Source organism: Oncorhynchus keta, chromosome 34 (genome assembly GCF_023373465.1).
Source record: "Oncorhynchus keta strain PuntledgeMale-10-30-2019 chromosome 34, Oket_V2, whole genome shotgun sequence".
NCBI classification, from domain to species: domain Eukaryota; kingdom Metazoa; phylum Chordata; class Actinopteri; order Salmoniformes; family Salmonidae; genus Oncorhynchus; species Oncorhynchus keta.
In genome coordinates, this window is record NC_068454.1 from 63,063,937 (window position 1) to 63,089,159 (window position 25,223).

A 25,223-nucleotide genomic window follows, 5' to 3' on the forward strand; every position below is an offset into this window, starting at 1 on the left:
TATGTTGTCTCACAAACACATTGTTTACATGAGTCATGACCTCATGGGTCATAGAGTAGTGTATCATTGCAGCTGGCTGGACATAAGAGCATTACTGGTCGTTCAATGGCTCCTACTTTTCTGCTCATCTTTTAAATATAGGTTATTTGTGTCGTTTTCTTCTTACTCAGTCGGTCTCTTCATTCAAGCAGATACAAAGCCATTTCACTACAGACAGTTATCCAATAGAAGTTATGTCGCGCACTCCTGGTTTTGAAGTGCTGTGCTCTCTCTCTTCCATCTGAATCCCATTTTTCAAACATGATTGCTCTTAAACAAAAATCACTTTAAGGCCTGGGTTTGTGTTTGCTTGTCACTATTGTATTTAGATTCATTTACAGCTCGAGTCATCTCCATAAGGGACCCACTCAACATCAATGAGATCTAACGTTATTGACTTTTTTTATTTTTTATTTTATTTTTTTATTTACCTTTATTTAACCAGGCAAGTCAGTTAAGAACACATTCTTATTTTCAATGACGGCCTGGGGACAGTGGGTTAACTGCCTGTTCAGGGGCAGAACGACAGATTTGTACCTTGTCAGCTCGGGGGTTTGAATTCGCAACCTTCCGGTTACTAGTCCAACACCCTAACCACTAGGCAACGCTGCCGCCCCCTGCCGACTTGTATTTGATTGCAGTGAAAATACATGAGCAGAATGATGTGTAGTGCAGAGAATTGTCAGAAGAGAATGTATGTATTTTAAAAGAAGTTAGGAGCACTAACAATATGTGCATTGCATAATACATAGTGTATTTTTTTTATTTAACCTTTATTTAACCAGGCCGGTTGAGAACATGTTCTCATTTATAACTGCAACCAAGACAAAGCAAAGCAGTGCGACACAAACAACACAGAGTTACACATGGGATAAACAAATGTACAGTCAATAACACAATAGAAAAATCTATATACAGTGTGTGCAAATGTAGTAAGATTAGGGAGGTAAGGCAATAAATAGGCCATAGTGGTGAAATAATTACAATTTAGCAATTAACACTGGAGTGATAGATTTGCAGAAGATGAATGTGCAAGTAGAGATACTAGGGTGCAAAGGGTCAAAAAAATATATAGATGGGATTTACAGATGGGCTGTGTACAGGTGTAATGATTGGTAAGCTGCTCTGACAGCTGATTCTTGAAGTTAGTGAGGGAGATATAAGTCTCCAGCTTCAGTGATTTTTGCAATTCGTTCCAGTCATTGGCAGCAGAGAACTGGAAGGAGAGGCGGCCAAAGGAGGAGTTGGCTTTGGGGATGACCAGTGAACTATACCTCCTGGAGTGCATGCTACGGGTGGGTGCTGCTATGGTGGCCAGTGAGCTGAGATAAGGCTTTACCTAACAAAGACTTCTAGATGACCTGGAGCCAGTGGGTTTGGCGATGAATATGAAGTGAGGTTCAGCCAACGAGAGCATATAGGTTGCAGTGGTGGGTAGCATATGGGGCTTTGGTGGCAAAACGGATGGCACTGTGATAGACTACATCCAATTTGCTGAGTATAGTGTTGGAGGCTATTTTGTAAATGACATCGCCGAAGTCGAGGATTGGTAGGATAGTCAGTTTTACGAGGGTATGTTTGGCAGCATGAATGAAGGATCCTTTGTTGCGAAATAGGAAGCCAATTCTAGATTTAATTTTGGATTGGAGATGCTTAATGTGAGTCTGGAAGGAGACTTTAAAGTCTAATCAGACACCTAGGTATTTGTAGTTGTCCACATATCCTAAGTCCGAATTATCGGTTGAAGAGCATGCATTTAGTTTTACTTGCATTTAAGAGCTGTTGGAGGCCACGGATGGAGTGTTGTATGGCATTGAAGCTCGTCTGGAGGTTTGTTAACAGTGTCCAAAGAAGGGCCAGAGGTATACAGAATGGTGTCGTCTGCGTAGATGTGGATCAGAGAATCACCAGCAGCGAGAGCGACATCATTGATGTATACAGAGAAAAGAGTCGCCCAAGAATTGAACCCTGTGGAACCCCCATAGACTGCCAGAGATCCGGACAACAGGCCCTCCGATTTGACACACTGAACTCTATCTGAGAAGTAGTTGGCGAGGCAGTCATTTGAGAAACCAAGGCTGTTGAGTCTGCTGATAAGAATGCAGTGATTGGCAGAGTCTAAATTCTTGGCCAGGTCGATGAAGACAGCTGCACAGTATTGTCTTTTATCGATGGCAGTTATGATATCGTTTAGGACCCTGAGTATGGCTGAGGTGCACCCATGACCAGCTCGGAAACCAGATTGCATAGCGGAGAAGGTACGGTGGGATTCTAAATGGTCGGTGATCTGTTTGTTAACCTCTTGATTCTAGCCATCCTGGATCCGGGATCGTGAATACAGCCTCAAGCTCATTACCATAACGCAACGTTAACTATCCATGAAAATCGCAAATGAAATTAAATTAATCTATTTCCTCTCAAGCTTAGCCTTTTGTTAACAAGACTGTCATCTCAGATTTTCAAAATATGCTTTTGAACCATAGCTAAACAAGCATTTGTGTAAGAGTATTGATAGCCTAGCATAGCATTTAGCCTAGCATTCAGCATGCAACATTTTCACAAAAACAGGAAAAGCATTCAAATAAAATAATTTACCTTTGAAGAACTTCAGATGTTTTCAATGAGGAGACTCTCAGTTAGATAGCAAATGTTCAGTTTTTACAAAAATATTATTTGTGTAGGACAAATCGCTCCGTTTTGTTCATCACGTTTGTCTATGAAAAAAACCTGTATCCAGGAGTGTAATGCTCTCCGCAAGCTCATTAGCATAACGCAACGTTAACTAATTCATGAAAATCGCAATTGAAATTAAATAAATATATTAGCTCTCAAGCTTAGCCTTTTGTTAACAACACTGTCATCTCAGATTTTCAAAATATGCTTTTGAACCATAGCTAAAACAAGCATTTGTGTAACAGTATTGATAGCCTAGCATAGCATTAAGCCTGGCATTCAGCACGCAACATTTTCACAAAAACAAGAAAAGCATTCAAATAAAATCATTTACCTTTGAAGAACTTCAGATGTTTTCAATGAGGAGACTCAGTTAGATAGCAAATGTTCAGTTTTTACAAAAATATTATTTGTGTAGACAAATCGCTCCGTTTTCTTCATCACGTTTGGGTAAGAAAAAAAATGAAAATTAAATCATTACAACGCAAACTTTTTTCCAAATTAACTCCATAATATCGACAGAAACATGGCAAACGTTGTTTAGAATCAATCCTCAAGGTGTTTTTCACATATCTATCGATGATAAATCATTCGTGGCAGTTGACTTTCTCCTCTGAAGAAATGGAACGCGCATGGACCTAAAGAATACGCAATAATTTCGACGCAGGACACCGGGCGGACACCTGGTAAATGTAGTCTCTTATGGTCAATCTTCCAATGATATGCCTACAAATACGTCACAATGCTGCAGACACCTTGGGGAAACGACAGAAAGGGCAGGCTCATTCCTGGCGCATTCACAGCCATATAAGGAGACATTGGAACACAGCGCCTTCAGAATCTGGGGCATTTCCTGTATGAAATTTCATCTTGGTTTAGCCTGTAGCATTTAGTTCTGGGGCACTCACAGATAATATCTTTGCCGTTTTGGAAACGTCAGAGTTTTTTCTTTCCAAAGCTGTCAATTACATGCATAGTCAAGCATCTTTTCGTGACAAAATATCTTGTTTAAAACGGGAACGTTTTTTATCCAAAAATTAAAAGAGCGCCCCCTATCTCAAAGAAGTTAATTTGGCTTTCGAAGATTTTAGAAAGGCAGGGTAGGATAGGATATAGGTCTGTAACAGTTTGGGTCTAGAGTGTCCCCCTTTGAAGAGGGGGATGACCGCAGCATTCCGATCTTTAGGGATCTCCGACGATACGAAAGAAAGGTTGAAAAGGCTAGTAATAGGGGTTGCAACAATTGCGGTGGATAATTTTGGAAAGAGACGGTCCAGATTGTCTAGCCCAGCTGATTTGTAGGAGTGCAGATTTTAAACCAAGAGCTATATCTGTTTTTAGTTCACATTTTTTTGAATGGGGCATGCTTATTTACGATGGTGAGGAAAGCACTTTTAAATAATATCCAGGTATCCTCTACTGACGGAATGAGGTCAATATCCTTCCAGGATATCCGGGCCAGGTCGATTAGAAAGGCCTGCTTGCTGCAGTGTTTTAGGGAGCGTTTGACAGTGATGAGGGGTGGTCGTTTGACTGCGGACTCATTACGGACGTGGGGAATGAGGCAGTGATCGCTGAGATCCTGGTTGAAGACAGCAGAGGTGTATTTAGAAGGCAAGTTGGTCAGGATGATATCTATGAGGGTGCCCGTGTTTACGGATTTAGGGTTGTACCTGCTAGGTTACTTGATAATTTGTGTGAGATTGAGGGCATCTAGCTTAGATTGTAGGATGGCCGGGGGTGTTAAGCATATCCAAGTTTAGGTCACCTAACAGTACAAACTCTAAAGATAATTGGGGGGCAGTTAATTCACATATGGTGTCCAGGGCACAGCTGGGGACTGAGGGGGGTCTATAACAAGCGGAAACAATGAGAGACTTATTTCTGAAAAGGTGGATTTTTAAAAGTAGGAGCTCAAACTGTTTTGGTACAGACCTGGATAGCATGACCGAAATCTACAGACTATCTCTGCGGTAGATTGCAACTCCACCCCCTTTGGCAGTTCTATCTTGTTGGAAAATGTTGTAGTTTGGGATGGAAATGTCAGGATCTTTGGTGGCCTTCCTAAGCCAGGATTCAGACACGGCTAGGACATTAGCGTTGGTGGAGTGTGCTAAAGCAGTGAATAAAACACACTTAGGGAGGAGGCTTCTGATGTTAACATGCATGAAACCCCGGCTTTTACGGTTACGGAAGTCAACAAATGAGAGCGCCTGGGGAATAGGAGTGTAATTTGGGACTACAGGGCCTGGGTTAACCTCTGCATCACCAGAGGAATTTAGGAGGAGTAGGATAAGGGTACGGCTAAAGGCTATAAGAACTGTTTGTCTAGTGCGTTGAGAATAAAAGGAGCAGATTTCTGGGCATGGTAGAATAGATTCAGGGCATGAACAGACAATGGTATGGTAGGATGTGAGTACAGTGGAGGTAAACCTAGGGGTTGAGGGACGATGAGAGAGGTTTCGTCTCTGGAGGCACCATTTAAGCCAGGTGAGGTCTCTGCATGTGTGTGGGGTGGGACAAAAGAGCCTAAATGCAAGGTGAGCGGGACTGAGGGCTCTACAGTGAAGTAAAATAATAAGAACTAGCCAAGACAGCCGTAGTCAAGGCATATGCCAGGTCGCAGTTGCAAATGAGAACTTGTTCTCAACTAACCTACCTGGTTAAATAAATAAATATATTGACAGTAGAGAGAGGCATAAAGCAATCACAGGTGTTGATCAGGAGAGCTAAGACAACAACGGGTAAATGGCGATGAATGGGCAGAATGGCTCAGTTAGGTACATACAGGACCTGAGTTTGAGGCTGGGGCCGACAGGTAAATAAAATTAGGGGCATCAGCTGTGTAGCCGAGTGACCATAGGGTCAAAAGACCAGCAATAGGGGCCTCCCGGGTGGCGCAGTGGTTAAGGGCGCTGTACTGCAGCGCCAGCTGTGCCATCAGAGACTCTGGGTTCGCTCCCAGGCTCTGTCGTAACCGGCCGCGACTGGGAGGTCCGTGGGACGACGCACAATTGGCCTAGCGTCGTCCGGGTTAAGGAGGGCTTGGCCGGTAGGGATGTCCTTGTCTCATCGCGCACTAGCGACTCCTGTGGCGGGCCGGGCGCAGTGTCCGCTAACCAAGGTTGCCAGGTTCACGGTGTTTCCTCCGACATATTGGTGCGGCTGGCTTCCGGGTTGGATGCGTGCTGTGTTAAGAAGCAGTGCGGCTTGTTGGGTTGTGTATCGGAGGACGCATGACTTTCAACCTTCGTCTCTCCTGCGCCCTTACGGGAGTTGTAGCGATGAGACAAGATAGTAGCTACTAAAACAATTGGATACCACGAAATTGGGGAGAAAAAAGGGGTAAAATTTAAACATTTAAAAAAAGAGCAGCAATAGGTGAGTCAGGGTTGCTTTCGGTAGTCACTACTACGCTAGGCGAGCAGGGGACACAGCGTTCAGAAAAGCTAATGGGCCAGGACTAGTAGATGGTCATTGGTCATCAGCCATAATACTAACCTGGCTTTCTCACCTTCCCATGCTTCTTATCTGTCTCAGTGAGCTCATTAGTGTGCGCCTGATCATAATCAAAAACCCACAGTCTGCTTCATCATGGATCTATTCCTTTTCTATTGCCCAGTTTCAGTTCTAATCCCCAGTCTCCTCACCAGGCCCACCATGATCCCCAACTCAGAGATACTGTATATCAAAGGCCTGGATGGGCAAAAGCAATAAATAGCTGACTCCACCTCTCTCTGCCAGAGGTCTTATCATATTGCTGACGTCTATCCTATTTATCCTATCATATTGGATCTTCAATAGGGAAGTGAGAAGAGCCTTGGGGGATACATTTCACTCCACTTTAAGGCCCAGAAGGGTAGCAGTTGAGTATTGAGCCAAAAGAGGGATTTCACCTTAGTCTCTGGATAAATCTTATTTCCCAGCATGCCCCATGGTGTTGATGAGTTTGGAGCTCCTGCAGGGAGGACAGCGGGATCAGCAAAACACCCTCCCAGTCAGTCGGCAGTGGACCAGTGGATCTGCACTGGTGGGCAGTGCATTAAACCACCTTCAACCAGGCAACCTTGTTCACAAGTTGATGGATCTCTTCCTATTCACTCCACTAGCGGGGGCCCACTGGGGGGCCAATGCTAGGAGATAAGGACGTCCAGGAGGACCATAGATAGCTAGTATCAGGGCAATCTACTTCCCATAGGAATGCATTGCAGATTCCTTTCTTATTCCTTGATATTCTTGTTGGTCTAATTATCCATAGAGATGTCTTGTTAAGAAGTACAGGTGGATTGGGATGGATTGTATGGGAGATGGATTGTAGAGGAACAATAGTTTTTAGTTGCACGCTGACAAGGTTAGACACAGCTCCTCGTGTGTTTCAGATGTTTGTTTGTCAGAAGCTTAATTGAACTTGATGAGATTTTCATCACAGCTGTCTCCTAATAGCATTTGAATGGCTGGGTGAAAAAAGGGTCTCTTTCTTGCTCTGACAGTTGGTTGTTTGTCTGTGTGTTGCAGAAATTGACTTGGAAGACAAAAGATGTGGATAAATGCACAGTGAGGGGGAAGAACAGCGTGAGTATCTCTCTCCCTTTCTTTCTCTCTGTTTCTCGCTCTCCCACTGTCTGGTCTGCGATGTGGGAGGGTAGCACTAACAATAGCATAGATTGCTTATCAAAATCAGCACCACAGGTATCTGTAGTTCCAGAACCAGTCTCTGGCACAAGCAGTGCCAGCCTCCCAGAGCTCTAGTGAAACCATAGAGATCAGCACAGGGATTATGGTAATGACAAGAATAAGAACAGAAGTATGACTGAGCGGGAGGTTGTGTGTGTGTGTGTGTGTGTGTGTGTGTGTGTGTGTGTGTGTGTGTGTGTGTGTGTGTGTGTGTGTGTGCGTGTGTGTGTGTGTGTGCGCGTGCGCCCTTAGCAAAATGCCATTCAGTGCATAATAAGCTGTGCAATGACACTGCAGGTGGGGTGATAACACCAGCAGCCAGTAGTCACATTGCCATCCCCTGAAACCCAGCTTGTTTCCCTTTGACAGGATGAATGCTACAACTACATCAAAGTTCTGGTTCCACGCAACGATGAGACGCTATTTGCCTGCGGGACCAACGCTTTTAACCCCACCTGCCGCAACTACAAGGTAGGACACTACACCTCAGTCACCTTTTCTATCTAAAGCCCCCAGCTCCATACCCAGCACTGTTCTGAAACATAACAGCTGGGGTAAATACGCTTAGTTAAAAAAATTGTTAGCATGGGGAGGTTTAGCAGTTAAGGGCATCGCCTACAGGTGTTGACATCCTGACTTTCTCCTAACTTTTTGTGAGAAAAAAAGTGACCTCTTTATCTACAGTATAAAATCATCAAGTCGACATTGTCGTGCACAGATAGACCCCTATAGCGCTCCAGAATGCAGAACCACTTCAAAGGAGTGCTGCTATCCTGGATGTTGATGGAGAAACATGTTGACTCAACCGAGGTTGGCAGCGGTCTGTTGACTGAACACAGATCCAGGATGATAATAACCGTCTTTATTCACACATCTGAGGAATAAACTGCAACCGCAGATGATTTGAGATCATGTCATCCACTGAGAGGGAGAGTGGGGGAGAGAGAGAGTGGGGGAGAGAAAACAAAACATGCCTGAAAACTAGTCAGAATCCCAGGGGAGCCACTACTTTAGTTCCATGAAGGAACTCACGCCACCTACACTCTATTGCTATCTGACTGCTCAAATGATTAACAACCCAAAGTTTGCCAGAGAGAGATGTCGGCTGAGTGGAAACATACAATAGGAAAATAGCGATACGTTAATCGTGACAACGGTGCATAGATGGATTCCTACTCCCCAGGATGTCTACCAATACAAAAGAAGTCTGGTTGAGCTGAGATGACATCACAGTTCTGGGCAATGATTCACAGTGTGCTTTTTGGAAGAGGGGATGTAACGTCTACAGTCTGAGAAAAACCGGGAGCGATGACTATCTGGAGAACTGGGAATAGTGTGCTGAAGTGTAAATCATATCATGCAATCTGTCTGCAGCATTCCTTGGAAAGACTGAGCAGGGCAGTGGGGTCAGGAGAGGGCATGTTAGGGTGAAGTGGATTGGATTGTGGGTGTGGACGGGTGGAAAATGTTTTATTTTGCACAGAGTGCATTTTCCATGTAAATTGATCACCACAAAACACTCTGCCCAATGAGCCAGCTGGATCAAAGACAGGGGTTGTGTGATCAGGTGGTAGCTAGACCAGGAAGTGAAAACCTGTATCCTCTAGTCTAAATCACACTGTACTGTAGTACTGAAGCCCCAGAACGATGGTTTAGCAGATAGATCAGAGATGTAACAGCCAAAGTAACATTGGTGGATTTCTCACTTAGAGAGTGTACCCTTAGGGAACACAGCATTAAATATAAACACAGATGTTGACAGCTGTCACTGTGTGTGTTTGTTGGAGCTGCCGAGAATGACCTCTCTTCCTGGTCGCATTCTGCAGCACACCCCCCCACTACCACAGCGGGATTCACACATATTGTCTGAGCCGAGGTTTACGACCTTGTTAACGGTGGGGCAGGAATAGCTGCTAAAGATCTGTGGTTAGGAGATACTGTCTCCTCACAGTGCTGCCAGAGTAGCAGCCATAGTGCAGGCTGACAGGAGTGTTACTCCTGACCTTTTGACTTTACTGTTGTTACAATGCAGTGTAAACATACTAAATAAAAGGTATCTTTATGACACGTGTTCCTATTTATTCATCAGGGTTGACTAGAGGCACATTCTGTCCATGACTTTAAGGGGTCGACTTTATAACTTGGCAGTTAGCAGTAAAGCTAACCTGATATAAAACAGAACAATACTCAAGTTTGGACTGAAATCGATTTTTCAGTAAGGGGAAAACAGTAAACTTAACAACTGCAAACACTGACCTAGTTATTTTAGTTGAGGTTTTTCAATATAAGCTCCTTGGAGTTCTTTTTTTTTAGTTACACTCCTATAAATAGCTTTATGAAGTACCCCCTGCCCTCTCTTTCGTCCCTCTCTCTCCCAGATGTCCACACTGGAACAGGACGGTGAGGAGGTGGTGGGTCAGGCCCGCTGTCCCTTTGAGTCTCGCCAATCCAACGTCGGCCTCTTCGCTGGTGAGTTGCTCTGGACAGAGACAGAGAGACATGTCAGCTGGGGGCAGCAACTTGATCAGTAAACTTGCCCTCAATCTTGCCAATTTGCCAGTGACATTTAGACATAGTTCACACAGTGTCATTGAGAGCAGCACAGCCACTACATCAAGTGTAGCCATGAAGTAAAAATACACATTGGGAGGCATGGGTTTCTAGTCTTCATTGCAATTGTGTTCATTTGAAAAGAGCAAACCTTTATTAAATTAGTGATTTTGTTCCTCTCAGGTGGTGATTTCTACTCGGCCACCATGACAGACTTCCTGGCGAGTGATGCAGTAATTTACCGTAGTCTGGGAGAGAGCAGCCCGGTGCTTCGTACCGTGAAGTACGACTCCAAATGGCTACGAGGTGAGCCCCTGGCCTTGGCCTTAGGTCTCAACTTGTGAATTTACCTTTAGAACCTTACTCAAAATCTTCCTCAAATATCATTATCTATTTGTATGCAGTACATTACATATTAGAGCAGTATTTCATTCTAAATCAAAGTGTGGTACCCACATGAGTGATGCTTCCTACCAAAACACTGACTGCCTAATGCTTAACTGTTGTGAATACCTTGTAAGACAGTCAGTGTTACTGTTTCATATTTCTCCCTTTGTCTCCTCAGAGCCTCATTTCCTCCATGCCATTGAGTACGGGAACTACGTGTACTTCTTCTTCAGTGAGATTGCTGTGGAGTACACCACACTTGGCAAGGTAAGAGAGTTGTAGTTAAATACTACAGAAGGGGGTGGTAGGTAGCCCAGCGGCTAATGACCTGTGGCCGGTTCGATTCCCGGGACGGGTGCTGAAAAAAAGGGTAGAATTGATCTGGCAACTAGAGGGCTGCTGGGTTCTCATCCTCAAGACATTCCCCTACCATTGGCCCCTTGAGCAAGACCCTTTACCCCCTAGATTCAATTTCCGTGACCCCATGAAAATCTAATTAGCATTAAAAAAAATCCCCATCAAAATCAGTCAGTTTAAGCTAGAGATACAGTGAGGAGAACAAGTATTTGATACACTGCTGATTCTGCAGGTTTTCCCTACTTTTTTAAAATTTTATTTGACCTTTATTTAACCAAGCAAATCAGTTAAGAACACATTCTTATTTTCAATGACAGCCTGGGAACAGTGGGTTAACTGCCTGTTCAGAGGCAGTTTTGTACCTTGTCAGCTCGGGGGTTTGAACTCGCAACCTTCCGGTTACTAGACCAACGCTCTAACCACTAGGCTACCCTGCCGCCCCTACTTACAAAGCATGTAGAGGTCTGTAATTTTTATTATAGGTACACTTCAACTGTGAGAGACGGAATCTAAAACAAAAATCCAGAAAATCGCATTGTATGATTTTCAAGTAATTAATTTGCATTTTATTGCATGACATAAGTATTTGATACATCAGAAAAGCAGAACTTAATATTTGGTACAGAAACCTTTGTTTGAAATTACAGAGATCATACGTTTCCTGGAGTTCTTGGGGCTGTCGCTGGGCAATACGGACTTTCTGCTCCCTCCAAAGATTTTCTATTGGGTTCAGGTCTGGAGACTGACTCGGCCACTCCAGGACCTTGAGCTGCTTCTTACGGAGCCACTCCTTAGTTGCCCTGGCTGTGTGTTTCGGGTCGTTGTCATGCTGGAAGACCCAGCCACGACCCATCTTCAATGCTCTTACTGAGGGAAGGAGGTTGTTGGCCAAGATCTTGCGATACATGGCCCCATCCATCCTCCCCTCAATACGGTGCAGTCGTCCACCTCCATGCTTCACGGTTGGGATGGTGTTTTCTTGGGGTTGTACTCATCCTTCTTCCTCCAAACACAGCGAGTGGAGTTTAGACCAAAAAAGCTCTATTTTGTCTCATCAGACCACATGACTTTCTCCCATTCCTCATCTGGATCATCCAGATGGTCATTGGCAAACTTCAGACGGGCCTGGACATGCGCTGGCTTGAGCAGGGGGACCTTGCGTGCGCTGCAGGATTTCAATCCATGACGGCGTAGTGTGTTACTAATGGTTTTCTTTGAGACTGTGGTCTCAGCTCTCTTCAGGTCATTGACCAGATCCTGCCGTGTAGTTCTGGACTGATCCCTCACCTTCCTCATGATCATTGATGCCCCACTAGATGAGATCTTGCATGGAGCCCCAGACCGAGGGTGATTGACCGTCATCTTGAACTTCTTCCATTTTCTAATAATTGCGCCAACAGTTGTTGCCATCTCACGAAGCTGCTTGCCTATTGTCCTGTAGCCCATCCCAGCCGTGTGCAGGTCCTCGATTTTATCCCTGATGTCCTTACACCGCTCTCTGGTCTTGGCAATTGTGGAGAGGTTGGAGTCCGTTTGATAGTGTGTGGACAGGTGTCTTTTATACAGGTAACGAGTTCAAACAGGTGCAGTTAATACAGGTAATGAGTGGAGAACACGATGGCTTCTTAAAGAAAAACCAACAGGTCTGTGAGAGCCTGAATTCTTACTGGTTGGTAGGTAATTAATCAAATACTTATGTCATGCAATAAAATGCTAATTGATTACTTAAAAATCATACAATGTGATTTTCTGAATTTTTGTCTTAGATTCCGTCTCTCACAGTTGAAGTGTACCGATGATAAAAATGACAGACCTCTACATGCTTTGTAAGTAGGAAAAACTGCCAAATCGGCAGTGTATCAAATACTAGTTCTCCCCACTGTATGTTTTTTTGCATTGGATGCGTCTCAATCCACTGCATCCGCTGATGTCGCACTTTCACATCTGCGGTGAAAGGTGGCAGAGCTCGAGTGGTGTTTGTCAGACCAATCAATCTTCTCACAAAACATCTGTAGCGTCCGACAAACTATTATGGAAAGATGAGACTCTCACGAACACAATAGTGTTTCTCTGTTTTGCCGACCTGCCAACTTCTGTCTGTAACGTCCGAACAGTTTCGTTTACACACTAATATGACCGCTCTGTGGAAAGGTGAGTTTCTCACAAATGCGTACATGTTCGTTGTTTTGCTCCAGGACGCCGACAAGCCTCAAGACCCATCTGAAGATCACCCTGTACCAGTAAAAAATAATCTACCCACAATACGCCATAATGACGAAGCAAAAACAGGTTTTTTTATATTTTTGATAATGTACAAAAAATACAATAAAAATGAAATACCTTATTTGCATAAATATACAGACCCTTTCCTCAGTACTTTGTTGAAGCACCTTTTAGCAGTGATTACAGCCTCTTGGGTATGATGCTACAAGCTGGTCACACCTGTATTTGGGGAGTTTCTCCCATTCTTCTCTGCAGATCCTCTCAAGCTCTGTCAGGTTGGATGGGGAGCATCGCTGCACAGCTATTTTCAGGTCTCTCCAGAGATGTACTTTGCTCCGTTCATCTTTCTCTCGATCCTGACTAGTCTCCCAGTCCCTGCCGCTGAAGAACATCTCCACAGCATGATGCTGCCTCCACCATGCTTCACGTAGGGATGGGATTGGCCAGGTGATGAGCGGTACCGGGTTTCCTCCAGACGTGACGCTTGGCATTCAGGCCAAGGAGTTCAATCTTGGTTTCGTCAGACCAGAGAATCTTGTTACTCATGGTCTGAGAGTCCTTTCGGTGCCCTTTAGAAAACTCCAAGCGGGCTATCATGTGCCTTTTACTAAGGAGTTGCTTCCGTCTGGCCACTCTACCAGAAAGGAGTGCGACAGAGATTTCTACAGAAGAAGTCTGGAGCTCTGTCAGAGTGACCATTGGGTTCTTGGTCACCTCCCTGACCAAGACCCTTCTCCCCGATTGCTCACTGTCTTCTTGACCTTCAATACCGCAGAAAGGTTTTGGTACCCGTCACCAGATCTGTGCCAAGACACAATCCTGCCTACGGACAATTCCTTCGACCTCATGGCTTGGTTTTTGCTCTGACATCCACTGTCAACTGTGGACCTTTTCTAGACAGGTGTTTGCCTTCCCAAATCATGTCCAATCAATTTTATTTTGAGCAATGACGTCCAGTAACACTATAGAACCCTGGGAGAACCTCAGCTGTCTGGGGGTGTTGAGAAGACAAAACTTCTGTTGTTCGCTGTAAAATATGAACAATAATGTTGTATTAAATAGACTGCAATGTAATGTCATGTGAAACAGTGTAATGTCACTGTGTTATGTTACTGAATGAACACAAAAGGAATGAACATTTGTTGGAAAATCCTATCAAATCTAACCTTTCTCCATTCTCTCTTTCCCCCTCAGGTTGTGTTCTCCAGAGTGGCTCGTGTATGTAAGAACGACAATGGAGGTTCTCCCAGGGTTCTAGAGCGTTACTGGACGTCGTTCCTCAAAGCGCGGCTCAACTGCTCGGTGCCGGGCGATTCCTTCTTCTACTTTGACGTTCTGCAGTCGCTGACCAACGTGCTGCAGATCAATCACAGACCAGCCGTGCTGGGGGTCTTCACTACACAGGCCAACAGGTCAATCACAGTACCAGGCAGCAACATTACAGACGGCCATACAGATATACAGTACATACTCATATGAGTATAATGAGGTTTTACTGTACCTCTTCTTCTAGAAAATATAAAGAAAAAAAGATCATGTTCACATTTGCAATATCACCCCTTGATATTGTATATTTTTAAAAGCATATTTTTATAAGATTGTTGTTTAATGTCCTTTACAACCCTGTGCAGCAGTCTTGAATGCTTTTATAGCTATACAATCCATTATAACCTGGGTTAATATGGGCCTTTCCCATGACAAATGTCTCTGTTGTTTTCCTCATCAGTATCACAGGCTCAGCAGTATGTGCATTCTACATGGATGACATTGAGAAGGCCTTCAATGGGAAGTTCAAGGAGCAGAGGAACAGTGAGTCAACCTGGACGCCCGTGCCTGAGGAGCAGGTACCCAAACCCAGGTAAGACCAATACATATGAGTTGGAGCTTTGACAGCCTCAGTCCAGACATATTTACTTTATTCCAGTGTAAACACTGTCAACAAAAGTTTGCATCTACAATATCATATTCCCTCAGTGTGAATGCTTAGTAAATCTAGCCCACTGACTTTGAAACTCCACTGACAAGCTTCTTCTCCTCTCTGTCTCACAGACCAGGCTGCTGTGCCGGCGACGGCTCTGCCGCTGCCTACAAGTCGTCCACGACCTTCCCCGACGACACCCTGACCTTCATCAAGAACCATCCCCTGATGGACGAGGCGGTTCCCTCCGTCAACCACCGGCCCTACTTCACACGCACAACCAGCAGGTAGCTACAGCAGCAGGGTGGATGGAGGGATGAAAGATGAAAAGATAAAAAGGGAAAATTGATGGGTAGAAAACTATTTAATCGATCTCCTTGGTGAAATAGATAACAGTTGGTCCCTTGTATCAACATGAAAAGCCCTTTTAAATATTAAAGTTAGACGCAGTCAGGATGGGGTCTTCCAAAACACCACATCAAAGATCGACACAAGCAGGATAGGGCCTCCCCAAATTATAGATCCAACCAGAAGGGGGTCTGTGAAAAGCTGAAATGCGCATCAATTAAAAACAACATCCGGCTGTGGTCTACCAGACTAACACAGGAAATAGCTCCAGTGGCTCATTAGAAGCCCAGACATGTAGTGGTGCTGAATGTAGAGTGGGTGTCAGAGGGCTGTCAGACAGCCCCCTAGCTCGATCCCCTGCCGTGACTTACATGGTGAAGCCGAGCCAGTCTGACAGACAACCAGGCGTCTTCACACAGCGGAGGGAGGGCACGCTGTCTGTCTCAATTCTGCCTCCTAACGTCACATCTGCTTCAGAACTCTCCCGAGACGAGTTGAACAACGGAACTTCAAAGATGAATGCATCACTTTGTTGAGTCATTTAACTAGCGTAGTGCCAGTTAGTGTGACGTTCTGAGTAAACATGTTGTCAACTTGTGTGGGACTGAAGGAAAGTTGAGAGCAGTAGGATGGTTTTTTACTTACAATAGTGTCCTGCATAATCTTACACAGTGGTGTCAGGTTGCAGTGCATGGACACACTCCGACAATAATAATAATTCACTTTAATCTTTCATCTTTAATTGCAGATGCTTTGTCTCTTCGGAGGTATCATCATGTTAACCCTGAACCACAACCCTGTTGTTGTGTCCACCCAGGTTCAAGTTGACCCAGCTAGCAGTGGATACGTCAGCTGGGCCCTATAAGAACCACACGGTGCTGTTCCTGGGGAGCGAGGACGGCAGGGTACTAAAGATCCTGGCCAGCACCCATCTCAACGCCTCCTTCAGCACACAGCTACTGGAGGACATCGATGTCTACAACCCCACCAAGTCAGCCTCCCTTTCTCCATTCTCTTTCAGATATATGATACAAACTATTTGTTTTATAATACAGTGCACTCCTCTCATAATTCACTTGTATTGGTTCAGCAACAAACGAAAGTCGCTCTTTTTTTGACCACTGTAAGAGGATGATTATTGTATGTGATGCTTTCAAGCAGACTCCACTGTAATAAGATGGAGATATGTGTTGTGGGGCTGTTAGTACGTGTCCTGAACAGCTTTTCAACTCCTCTCTCGTTTGCATAGTCTCCCAGGATGCTGCTGTTGTCACCATCCATCAGCAGAAATAAGAGTCGTGTTTGTTGTTTCCCCTTTCCTAGATGTAACATCCGCGGAGAGGACAGACGGGTTCTGGGATTGGAGCTGGACAGGGAACATCACGCCCTGTTTGTGGCCTTCTCCAGCTGTGTGATCCGAGTACCTCTGAGCCGCTGCAACGACTATGGCTCCTGCAAGGAGTGAGTGATACCCGGTCTATTATATAGAGCTAGTACTGCACTGTTAACAGTTGCCAAGTGTGTGTCAATATAATGCAGTGGAATTCAGTTTTTCATTTGCTGCTACAGAGGCTTCCTTCCCCCAGTGCTACTATGGTGATGTGAAGTTACACATTATGTGACTTACAATCAATCAGCAGCAGGGTGGTATCGTTTATGCCAAATTGTAAATATGCTGTATGCAACAGACTTGTATTCAAAATATGAATCACCAAGAGTTTAGTAGCCAACGTTGTTATGAGGGCAGTGAAAAGGGCTTCCTTGCAGTCAGAGTAACTACTGGAGGTGATTTGTTTTGTTAGGGATGTTTTTTTTCTAATCTAGTGTACTCAACAATCTTGTGTCCTATTTTGGAGTTGTGGAGGAATGTTCCCCCCCGCCTTTACCCAACCCCCCAAGAAAAACATTTGTATTAAATTTGAACGGGGATGCGTATCCCCCATAGCATGCTAAACCCTCATTGCGAGCCTTAGAGAAGTGCTCAACAGCATTTACACACAAATTGGAACCAGCTGATTGGCGGCAGGCCAACCCACGGCCAGGGTTTCAACACGACGAGGAGAAGGATAGGGCCTGCTCACTTTAGAGGGCTTAAAGCCTCTCCATTGCTGGATCCCTCTGAAACAGCCCAGTGCACATCAACCAGGGATTAGGGGCCCCTTAAGCCCCATGATGCTTTGCAGGGGTCAGGTTTCAGGCCCATATCCTCCTCTCCACACTCTCCATCTGTCTGCCTCCAAATTAGGTTTGGTTGGTTTGGTCTATCTCTCCACCTTACTGTAGCCTCTATCTTGCACAAAGCAAAACCATTTGTCTATCTCTCGCTCTCGCTGCAGCTGCTGTTTCTATTAGGTTTCAGAAATGGATATGGTTCAGACAGCAGAAACACGTTGAATGAAATATATAGAGAAAAGAGATTTAGTGAAAAAGATGGCGAAGAGAGATATCAAACCCTCTGACCCACACAATGTTCATAACATTTTGATTTCCCCCTTTTTAGTTATTTAAGCACAAAAGTTACAAAAAGTTGTCACATTTGCATCTGTTTTGCATCACAGTGCTGGATTAATGATAACCCCCAGAATAGGTCAGCTGTAACCCCACAGACCAGGGCTGATATTCTCAGTAAAGAAGAGAAAATCAGCAAAACTGACAAGCCACAGGTAGGGAGGAGACACCATGAATTTACACCACAGAGAGAGGAGAGACTAAACATGGTGGACTTTCTTCCAGACAGACAGTTTCTAATGAATGGTTCCATACACAGCTCGAGTGGTCCCATAGGTGAGAGGAACACCTGTGTCTTCATCATGTCCTGACAGGCACAGAGAAAAGGAGCCGGCAGTAATGCTTCAAGTCACCCCTAGAGATAGGGGTCATTACCTTTAACTCTGACATGTTGTCAATGCTGGTCTGGTGGGGACCCCTCCATCCTCCCACTCTACACGGCCCTCTGAATTGTAAACCATGTTGAGCATGACTGACCTAACTCTCAGTCCTCCTCTCTGGCTCCCTTACATATTTTCTACATACTGGCCTGTTAGTTGGCCTGTGTCACTGAGTCCTTGTCCAAGACTGCCTCTGGCTACCAGACACCCAGGGGGCTCCAGACACCCAGGGGGCTCCAGACACCCAGGGGGCTCCAGACACCCAGGGGGCTCCAGACACCCAGGGGGCTCCAGACACCCAGGGGCCTCTCACCAAACACTGCTGTCTGCAGCCTCACAGACCGACAGCCAGTCACACTACATTGACCATCTCTCATATTCATCTATGCCTCTTTCTGAGCTCCTAGATAGGAGAGTTACAAGCTAGGCTCACTCTGCAGTTGAAAAAATGAAATTGCAGGTTTTTCCTGTGAGGTAAAATGACACACTGGCCTGATTTGTTTAACTTCGTCTGGTGTGACTGTGGCCTGTGATGTTAATGAGACACTCCAGAATATGGGGGTGTTGATAGGTGAATAGATATCACATATCACTTCAGGTCATGCCTCACCAAAGAGTCTTCATTAAAATATGTATTTGGTCTCTATTACTTTTTGATAGTGTTCACACACCGAACTCTGACTGTCTGTCTCGCAGGAGCTGTCTGTCCTCGAGGGACCCTTACTGCGTGTGGCAGAGGACGGGGAGCTGTGCTACGGTGGTGCCCGGATTCAGGTAAGTCACAGACTCTGCATAAGCACCACCCCACCACGCAGCCAATCATAAGAGATTAGGTTTAGAGGCCAAGTACCAAACCCATCCCTAGCCCCTACTCCTTGGTCCTGATTTTGTTAAGTACTATGTATCAAATATTACTGTTGAGTCTTCAATCAGAAAAATAACATTTTACTGACAATTTATCAACCTCAAATGGCTATAGATATGACCTTGCATGAAACATACAGTAAATGAATGCAGTAGCAGTAGCTTCATAGTACTCTGCATACCACTTCCTTGTATGCTTTCAATAATCGATACCTAATCTGGAGTTTGACTTTGCCCAGATTGTCAACGTGATGAATACGGCCTCTAAATTCCAGTAAAAACATTGGTCTGTCGGCTCCATTTCACATATAGGACGAGCATCCATCTTGTTTATTTCTAAGTGGCGGACATACATCACGTCAACAATCACTCGGAAATGAAACCCCAGATACCTGCTTGGAGGGGTCATGCGTCACTCTGGGCTGGGACTGAAAGGCGTCGATCAAAATGACCTCAATGTAATTTACTGATCCATTCTGATGAACTTGAAGGAGGCCATTTGACACTTAGAGCTATCGACTGGCTCAGCGTCAGCACCAAGCAGGGTGTGTGTGTGCAAACAAAAAGCCAATCAATTCCTCTGTCTGAGACTCCCTCCTGACCCACTGTCTTTCTCTTTCTGCACTGTAGCATGGAATCGAAAGTAATGCTCAGCTGGCTGGATTTCAATCATGTTGTGTGTACCTCACTGTCTTCCGAACGGAGGGAGTAAGGGAGGGAAGGAGAGAGGTAGAGGAGGAGAAGTAGTAGAAAACACTTTCACCTCCTATGTTGCCTCCTGACACTCAGGGACTGGGCTGTCGCTGTTCCTCTGATTTTCAGTATGGCTTTAAATCACCTGCTGTAGGTATTCACCTCTGCAAACATGGGCTGTAAACTTAGTGTGGATGGGTGGACAGGCATCACAGTAAAGGCAGCTGCCACTATCCTAATGGTCATATGGACTGCTTCAAATGGATTATTCTGCTGGGGATTGACTTATTGCATATCCTGTGATTGGCCACCCATGGGTTTTATTTGCCATAGCTTCACAGCCAGAGGTTAATGGAAGATTCCAAAAGTGTGTATGTGTGTGTGCGGCGGTGTGTACGTGCTGGGCAGGTAATCAGAATTGGACTGAGGCTTGATTTATCACGTTTTTAACCAGCGGGACGGTGCCATGCAGCAAGCCAATGGAGTGGAACCGAAGAGATTGGCAAATATTATACATGCAGTCAGTAGAGCTATTACGCTGTGCCTGCTCTGTCCACGTCAGAGAGAGCGAGAGAGAGTTGATATGGTGTGAAATAGTCAGAACCCAAGCATGGCCATGCCTCCAGAACAGATGCAACAGCTCATAAAGGCTGTAATGGGGCTGGACCGGAGAGCATCAGGGGACACATCCCCCCCCTTCTCTCTCCTCCCTTACTCTCTCACTCCAGAGGTGGCATAAATTCTTCTGGCTGCTTTTTGGGGGGGGTTGAGCCAGAGGTGAACCGTTTCCATGGTTTCCTGTCTTTCTCCCATCACTGTCAACGCCTGGGGACATGGCGTGCCAAAAAGGCCAGTCGAGGTCTCTCTCCATGGCTCTTTCTCTCACACTATCTCAGAAGAAAGAAATATATTAATAAAACAGACAGAAAGGGAATGGAGGCATATGGTAATACTGGTAACTAGTTGTGGTCCACACACACGGACACACAATCACGCAAAATTCCCCAGGCCGACCTATTCACTCACAAACAAACCCACTCTGCTGTGGTAATACAACTAATGCTATCGGCTGTCAGTGGGCCAACTGCTGAGCATAGAAAGATAAGTGAAGTTATTATTTCTCTGAGTTTATTATTTCTCCCCTCTGAATTCCATGTTTTATTTTTTCACTCTTGATTTGCTCACTGGGTCTGTATTCACTCATCTAGGCCTGCATTTCATTTAGATGTAATTTGTTTTTGGCCGCGTCTGGAAAGTCTGGTGTAGATGTGTGTGTTTGATTGCCTGTGTGTTTGTGTGTGTGTGTTTTCATATGTGTGAATGTTCATGAGTATTTATATCTGTTATTTTCTTTGATTGCCTGCTCAGTCGATACTGCATTGTAGAAGATTCAGTGTCATTGATGTTATGTTCTGCTTGACTAAGGGGCCACTCACTCCACTGTGCATCAACGCAGTCACATTACTCACCAGGGGGAATGTATGATTTCTGAATGTGTATAAGCCTTTGATTCATAGAAGAAAGATGTCCAAGAAAGTGTCCAATGCACTGGAGCTCAACAAAAATGCAGTGTTTATTTTGCTGTATAAGAGAAAAAGTGGAGAACTAGAGAATCATCATGGATGCAACTGGTGGTGAAACATGATTTCTAGCTAGATGATAGCACGACACATCCATTTGAATTTGGACTCAGGTGAATTAACAAAACAGTCAGCCTGACCTTGCAGAGACAAAACCAATTAAATGGTTTTCTTTTGCAGCACAATTAATTTAAGTCTTTGTCATCAACAGAAGCATTGTGGAAAGCTTGACAATGTACCCAATTAATGAAAGCGGAGGTTGTGTTTAAAATGGTGAAAGAGGAATGACACATACACGCTGACAGACCGTTTTGTCCTCTTCTGTTTTGTTTTTCCTCAGGGGCGGATATGAGCAGGATGTGGAGAACGGCTACCCTCACTACCCAGATAGCTGCCACGGTAAGGTGGACCAATCATCTGTTCTTAATGGCTCTCCACTACTGGCACAGAGCGATCATAAAAGCTCTTTCATAACAAGCGAAGCTTATCAAGTGCGTTTAATTGTCCAAAATGATACAGAAAAAGTGATTGCCATACCTGGGGCATGATATTACAATGAAATTAATCAGCAACTCAATACAAGTATAAGTAGCCTGTCATTTCCTAGCTGAAGAGGGTACCCTAGTGGGAATTTTGCTCTCAATTTTCCCTTGCAGATGGGCACGTTAAACAAGCAGTCAATTATACATTTAACTAAGCACAGTTTGAGTGTTTAACCAGTACTCAGACTTACACAATGTACTGTTCTGTCAATATGTCTGTTGCTTTCCCTTTTCTTCTCTAGACGTCCTGGCGACCACACGCAAGCAAAACACTCTTGCTGATTCAGCATATGGTCAGTTGACATTTCTTTATCCTCTATTTTTAAAGCTTGTCGAACTGTCTGAGGTTGTTAGCAAACAGGCTAACGCTAGCAAAGCCTGGTAAGCAACATCTTTATTCCCCTTTTTTGAAGTTGTTATGCAACATGAGAAGTTCAGGAACGTTTGTTGCGGAGAACAGCAACACCACCTCTCTCACACGAACAGCTATCTTTAACATTGGAGCTATTCGCCTAAGCTAGTCGTGGCAGCAGCACCAGCATGGATGTTTAACAGGCTAGCAGCGCCAGTGGCCAAGCTGCCTACTTCCCTTTTATTAAGGAGAATCATCATCCCTGTAACACTCCATTACTCCCCACTGCCTGCCCATAGAGCAGGGTGGCTACAGAGCTCAGTGGCTGGCAGCAGGCGCTAAAGCACATTGCTAGCGCTCTCAGCTGAGATGTATTCTAACGTAGCATTAATAAACAATTACTGTAGAATTATCTTCAAATTATGATAATGACATCCATGGGCCATGACTTAATGACTGTTTTCTGTCAGAGAGCAGAATTGTTTACTGCTCTTATTGATGTAGCTCAATGGTTTTCGGTTAGCTGAGTTAGCCGACTAGTTAGTTAACTAGGTAGTGATACAATTGGTGAACTCATTCAGGCTCACTCCTCTCAAACTTACTTATCAGTCTAATTCAATGGGAATCCACAATTTTCCCTAAAAGTAGTTGCTGGTAGAAAAAAAAAATAGATACAGTTGAAGTTGGAAGTTTACATACACCTTAGCCAAACGCATTTAAACTCTGTTTTCCCACAATTCATGACATTTAATCCTAGTTAAAAAATCCTGTCTTGGGTCAGTTAGGATCACCACTTTATTTTAAGAAAATGAAATGTCAGAATCATCACATTCCCAGTGGGTCAGAAGTTTACATACACTCAATTAGTATTTGGTAGCATTGCCATTAAATTGTTGAACTTGGGTTAAATGTTTTGGGTTGCCTTCCACAAGCTTCCCAAAATAAGTTGGGTGAATTTTGGTCCATTCCTCCTGACAGAGCTGGTGTAACTGAGTCAGGTTTGTAGGCCTCCTTGCTCGCAAATGCTTTTTCAGTTCTGCCCACAAAGTTTCTATAGGATTGAGGTCAGGGCTTTGTGATGGCCACTCCAATACCTTGACTGTGTTATCCTTAAGCCATTTTGCTACAACTTTGGAAGTATGCTTAGGGTCATTGTCCATTTGGAAGACCCATTTGCGACCAGGCTTTAACTTCCTAACTGATGTCTTGAGATGTTGCTTCAATATATCCACATAATGTTCCTTCCTCTATTTTGTGAAGTGCACCAGTCCCTCCTGTAGCAAAGCACCCCACAATATGATACTGCCACCCCTGTGCTTCACGGTTGGGATGGTGTTCTTCAGTTTGCAAGGCTCCCCCTTTTTCCTCCAAACATAACGATGGTCATTATGGCCAAGCAGTTCTATTGTTGTTTCATCAGACCAGGGGACATTTCCCCAAAAAGTACAATAGTCTTTGTCCCCATGTGCAGTTGCAAACCGTAGTCTTGCTTTTTTATGGCGGTTTTGGAGCAGTGGCTTCATCCTTACTGAGTGGCCTTTCAGGTTATGTCGATATAGGACTCGTTTTACTGTGGATATAGATACTTTTGTACCCGTTTCCTCCATCTTCACAAGGTCCTTTACTGTTGTTCTGGGATTGATTTTCACTTTTCGCACCATCATCTCTAGGAGACCGAACGCGTCTCCTTCTAGAGAGGTATGACGGCTGCGTGGCCCCATGGTGTTTATACTTGCGTACTATTGTTTGTACAGATGAACGTTGTACCTTCAGGCATTTGGAAATTGCTCCCAAGAATGAACCAGAATTGTGATACAGTGAATTATAAGTGAAATAATCTGTCTGTAAACAATTGTTTGAAAAATGACTTGTCATGCACAAAGTAGAAGTCCTAACTGACTTGCCAAAACTAGAGTTTGTTAACAAGAAATTTGTGGAGTGGTTGAAAACTGAGTTTTAATGTCTCCAACCTAAGTGTATGTAAAATTCCGACTTCAACTGTATATCCCTTTGTCAACTTACAAATTATCCATGGGTACTGATGGTGGCTGCTTATCCCTAGAAGTGATAAACACAGCATTGAGACCATCTTAGTGAGAGTTGCTGGCCATTATATCTCAACAATACCATCCATCCAGTGTCCAGTCCAGCCTTTTCATCTACTTCAGAACAGAAGCAATACTGTCTGCACAGCAGCTTAGCCTCAGACCTCCACATTCCCACAATGCCTTTGTTCTCCGTATCCTCTCTGCTGAAGGAAGTAGTGCCGCTCAGTGGGCAGTGGGACTAGATGAGCAACCCCACTGGCTAATTCCACCAGGCGATTACTCCATCCATGCTTCTGTACTCTGTTTGAAATACTTCACACACTGTCATACTTCAGACTCAGACCTGCAGAATGACAAAAACCTTTGAGTCCAAGCTGAAGATCAAGGTTTCCCCACAATAGAACAAACACCCCATAGTGTTGAACAATACCATTCTCGCTGGTGTGCATTGGTTCCTAAGTCCTTTCTTACTATTCCCCGGGAATGGAACAATCCCATCCCATAGAGAAAGCAGCGAGAGACAAACACCCAGCAGTGTGGACAATCAAACCATTCCCCACTGCATATTGTGCTTTTCTCTCTGTAAAGGAGAAAACAATGCACACACATAATGTTGATAAATTGAACTAATAATGCAGCCCTTGGAGCTGTTGTCTGGCATGCCACGGCTGAACTCCCCCGGTGTGCCGTTTTAATTTGCCTGGCGCAGATGGTGCTCTGACAGGGCATCTTATTCAGAATGAAAACTATCAACTGGCATCGAGAGCGGGCCTTTCGCTTTCAATCTGGGCTGGCACCCTCCAGTATGCTAACATTATGGCCGGCTTATTAGCGAAACGTCCACGTCAATAGCGGCGTGCTGCACACAAGGCCTCAAGGACACCCACTGTCAGAGAATTAGGAAGACACTCATGATGGGTGTTGTGACGATGACGGTGCTTTCTTCTGCCAGGTCTCTCACAGTACAGACCCGTATTGGATCCACAGACTCAGACCCCACAGTACCAGTATAGATCCTAATTGGATATGTTAACATTGTCACATTTTCCATAGACAATTCCCTATGTAGGTTAGACGGTAACTACCT

At 44.6% G+C, this 25,223-nt stretch overlaps 1 protein-coding gene across 9 annotated transcripts in view; it reads left to right on the forward strand.

Annotated features, from left to right (window-relative positions):
- Positions 1-25,223, forward strand: part of LOC118367503 (semaphorin-6D-like) — a 166,555-nt gene that overhangs the window by 125,770 nt on the left and 15,562 nt on the right. For all 9 annotated transcript variants that reach the window (XM_035751040.2, XM_035751041.2, XM_035751033.2 and 6 more), the window contains 13 exons: positions 7,228-7,284; positions 7,756-7,857; positions 9,765-9,855; positions 10,120-10,242; positions 10,502-10,590; positions 14,098-14,315; positions 14,630-14,761; positions 14,953-15,108; positions 15,987-16,160; positions 16,493-16,630; positions 18,754-18,831; positions 21,535-21,593; positions 21,979-22,029. In XM_035751040.2, the coding sequence (XP_035606933.1) occupies positions 7,228-7,284; positions 7,756-7,857; positions 9,765-9,855; positions 10,120-10,242; positions 10,502-10,590; positions 14,098-14,315; positions 14,630-14,761; positions 14,953-15,108; positions 15,987-16,160; positions 16,493-16,630; positions 18,754-18,831; positions 21,535-21,593; positions 21,979-22,029 (1,468 nt within the window). The remainder of the gene's footprint in view (positions 1-7,227; positions 7,285-7,755; positions 7,858-9,764; positions 9,856-10,119; positions 10,243-10,501; positions 10,591-14,097; positions 14,316-14,629; positions 14,762-14,952; positions 15,109-15,986; positions 16,161-16,492; positions 16,631-18,753; positions 18,832-21,534; positions 21,594-21,978; positions 22,030-25,223) is intronic.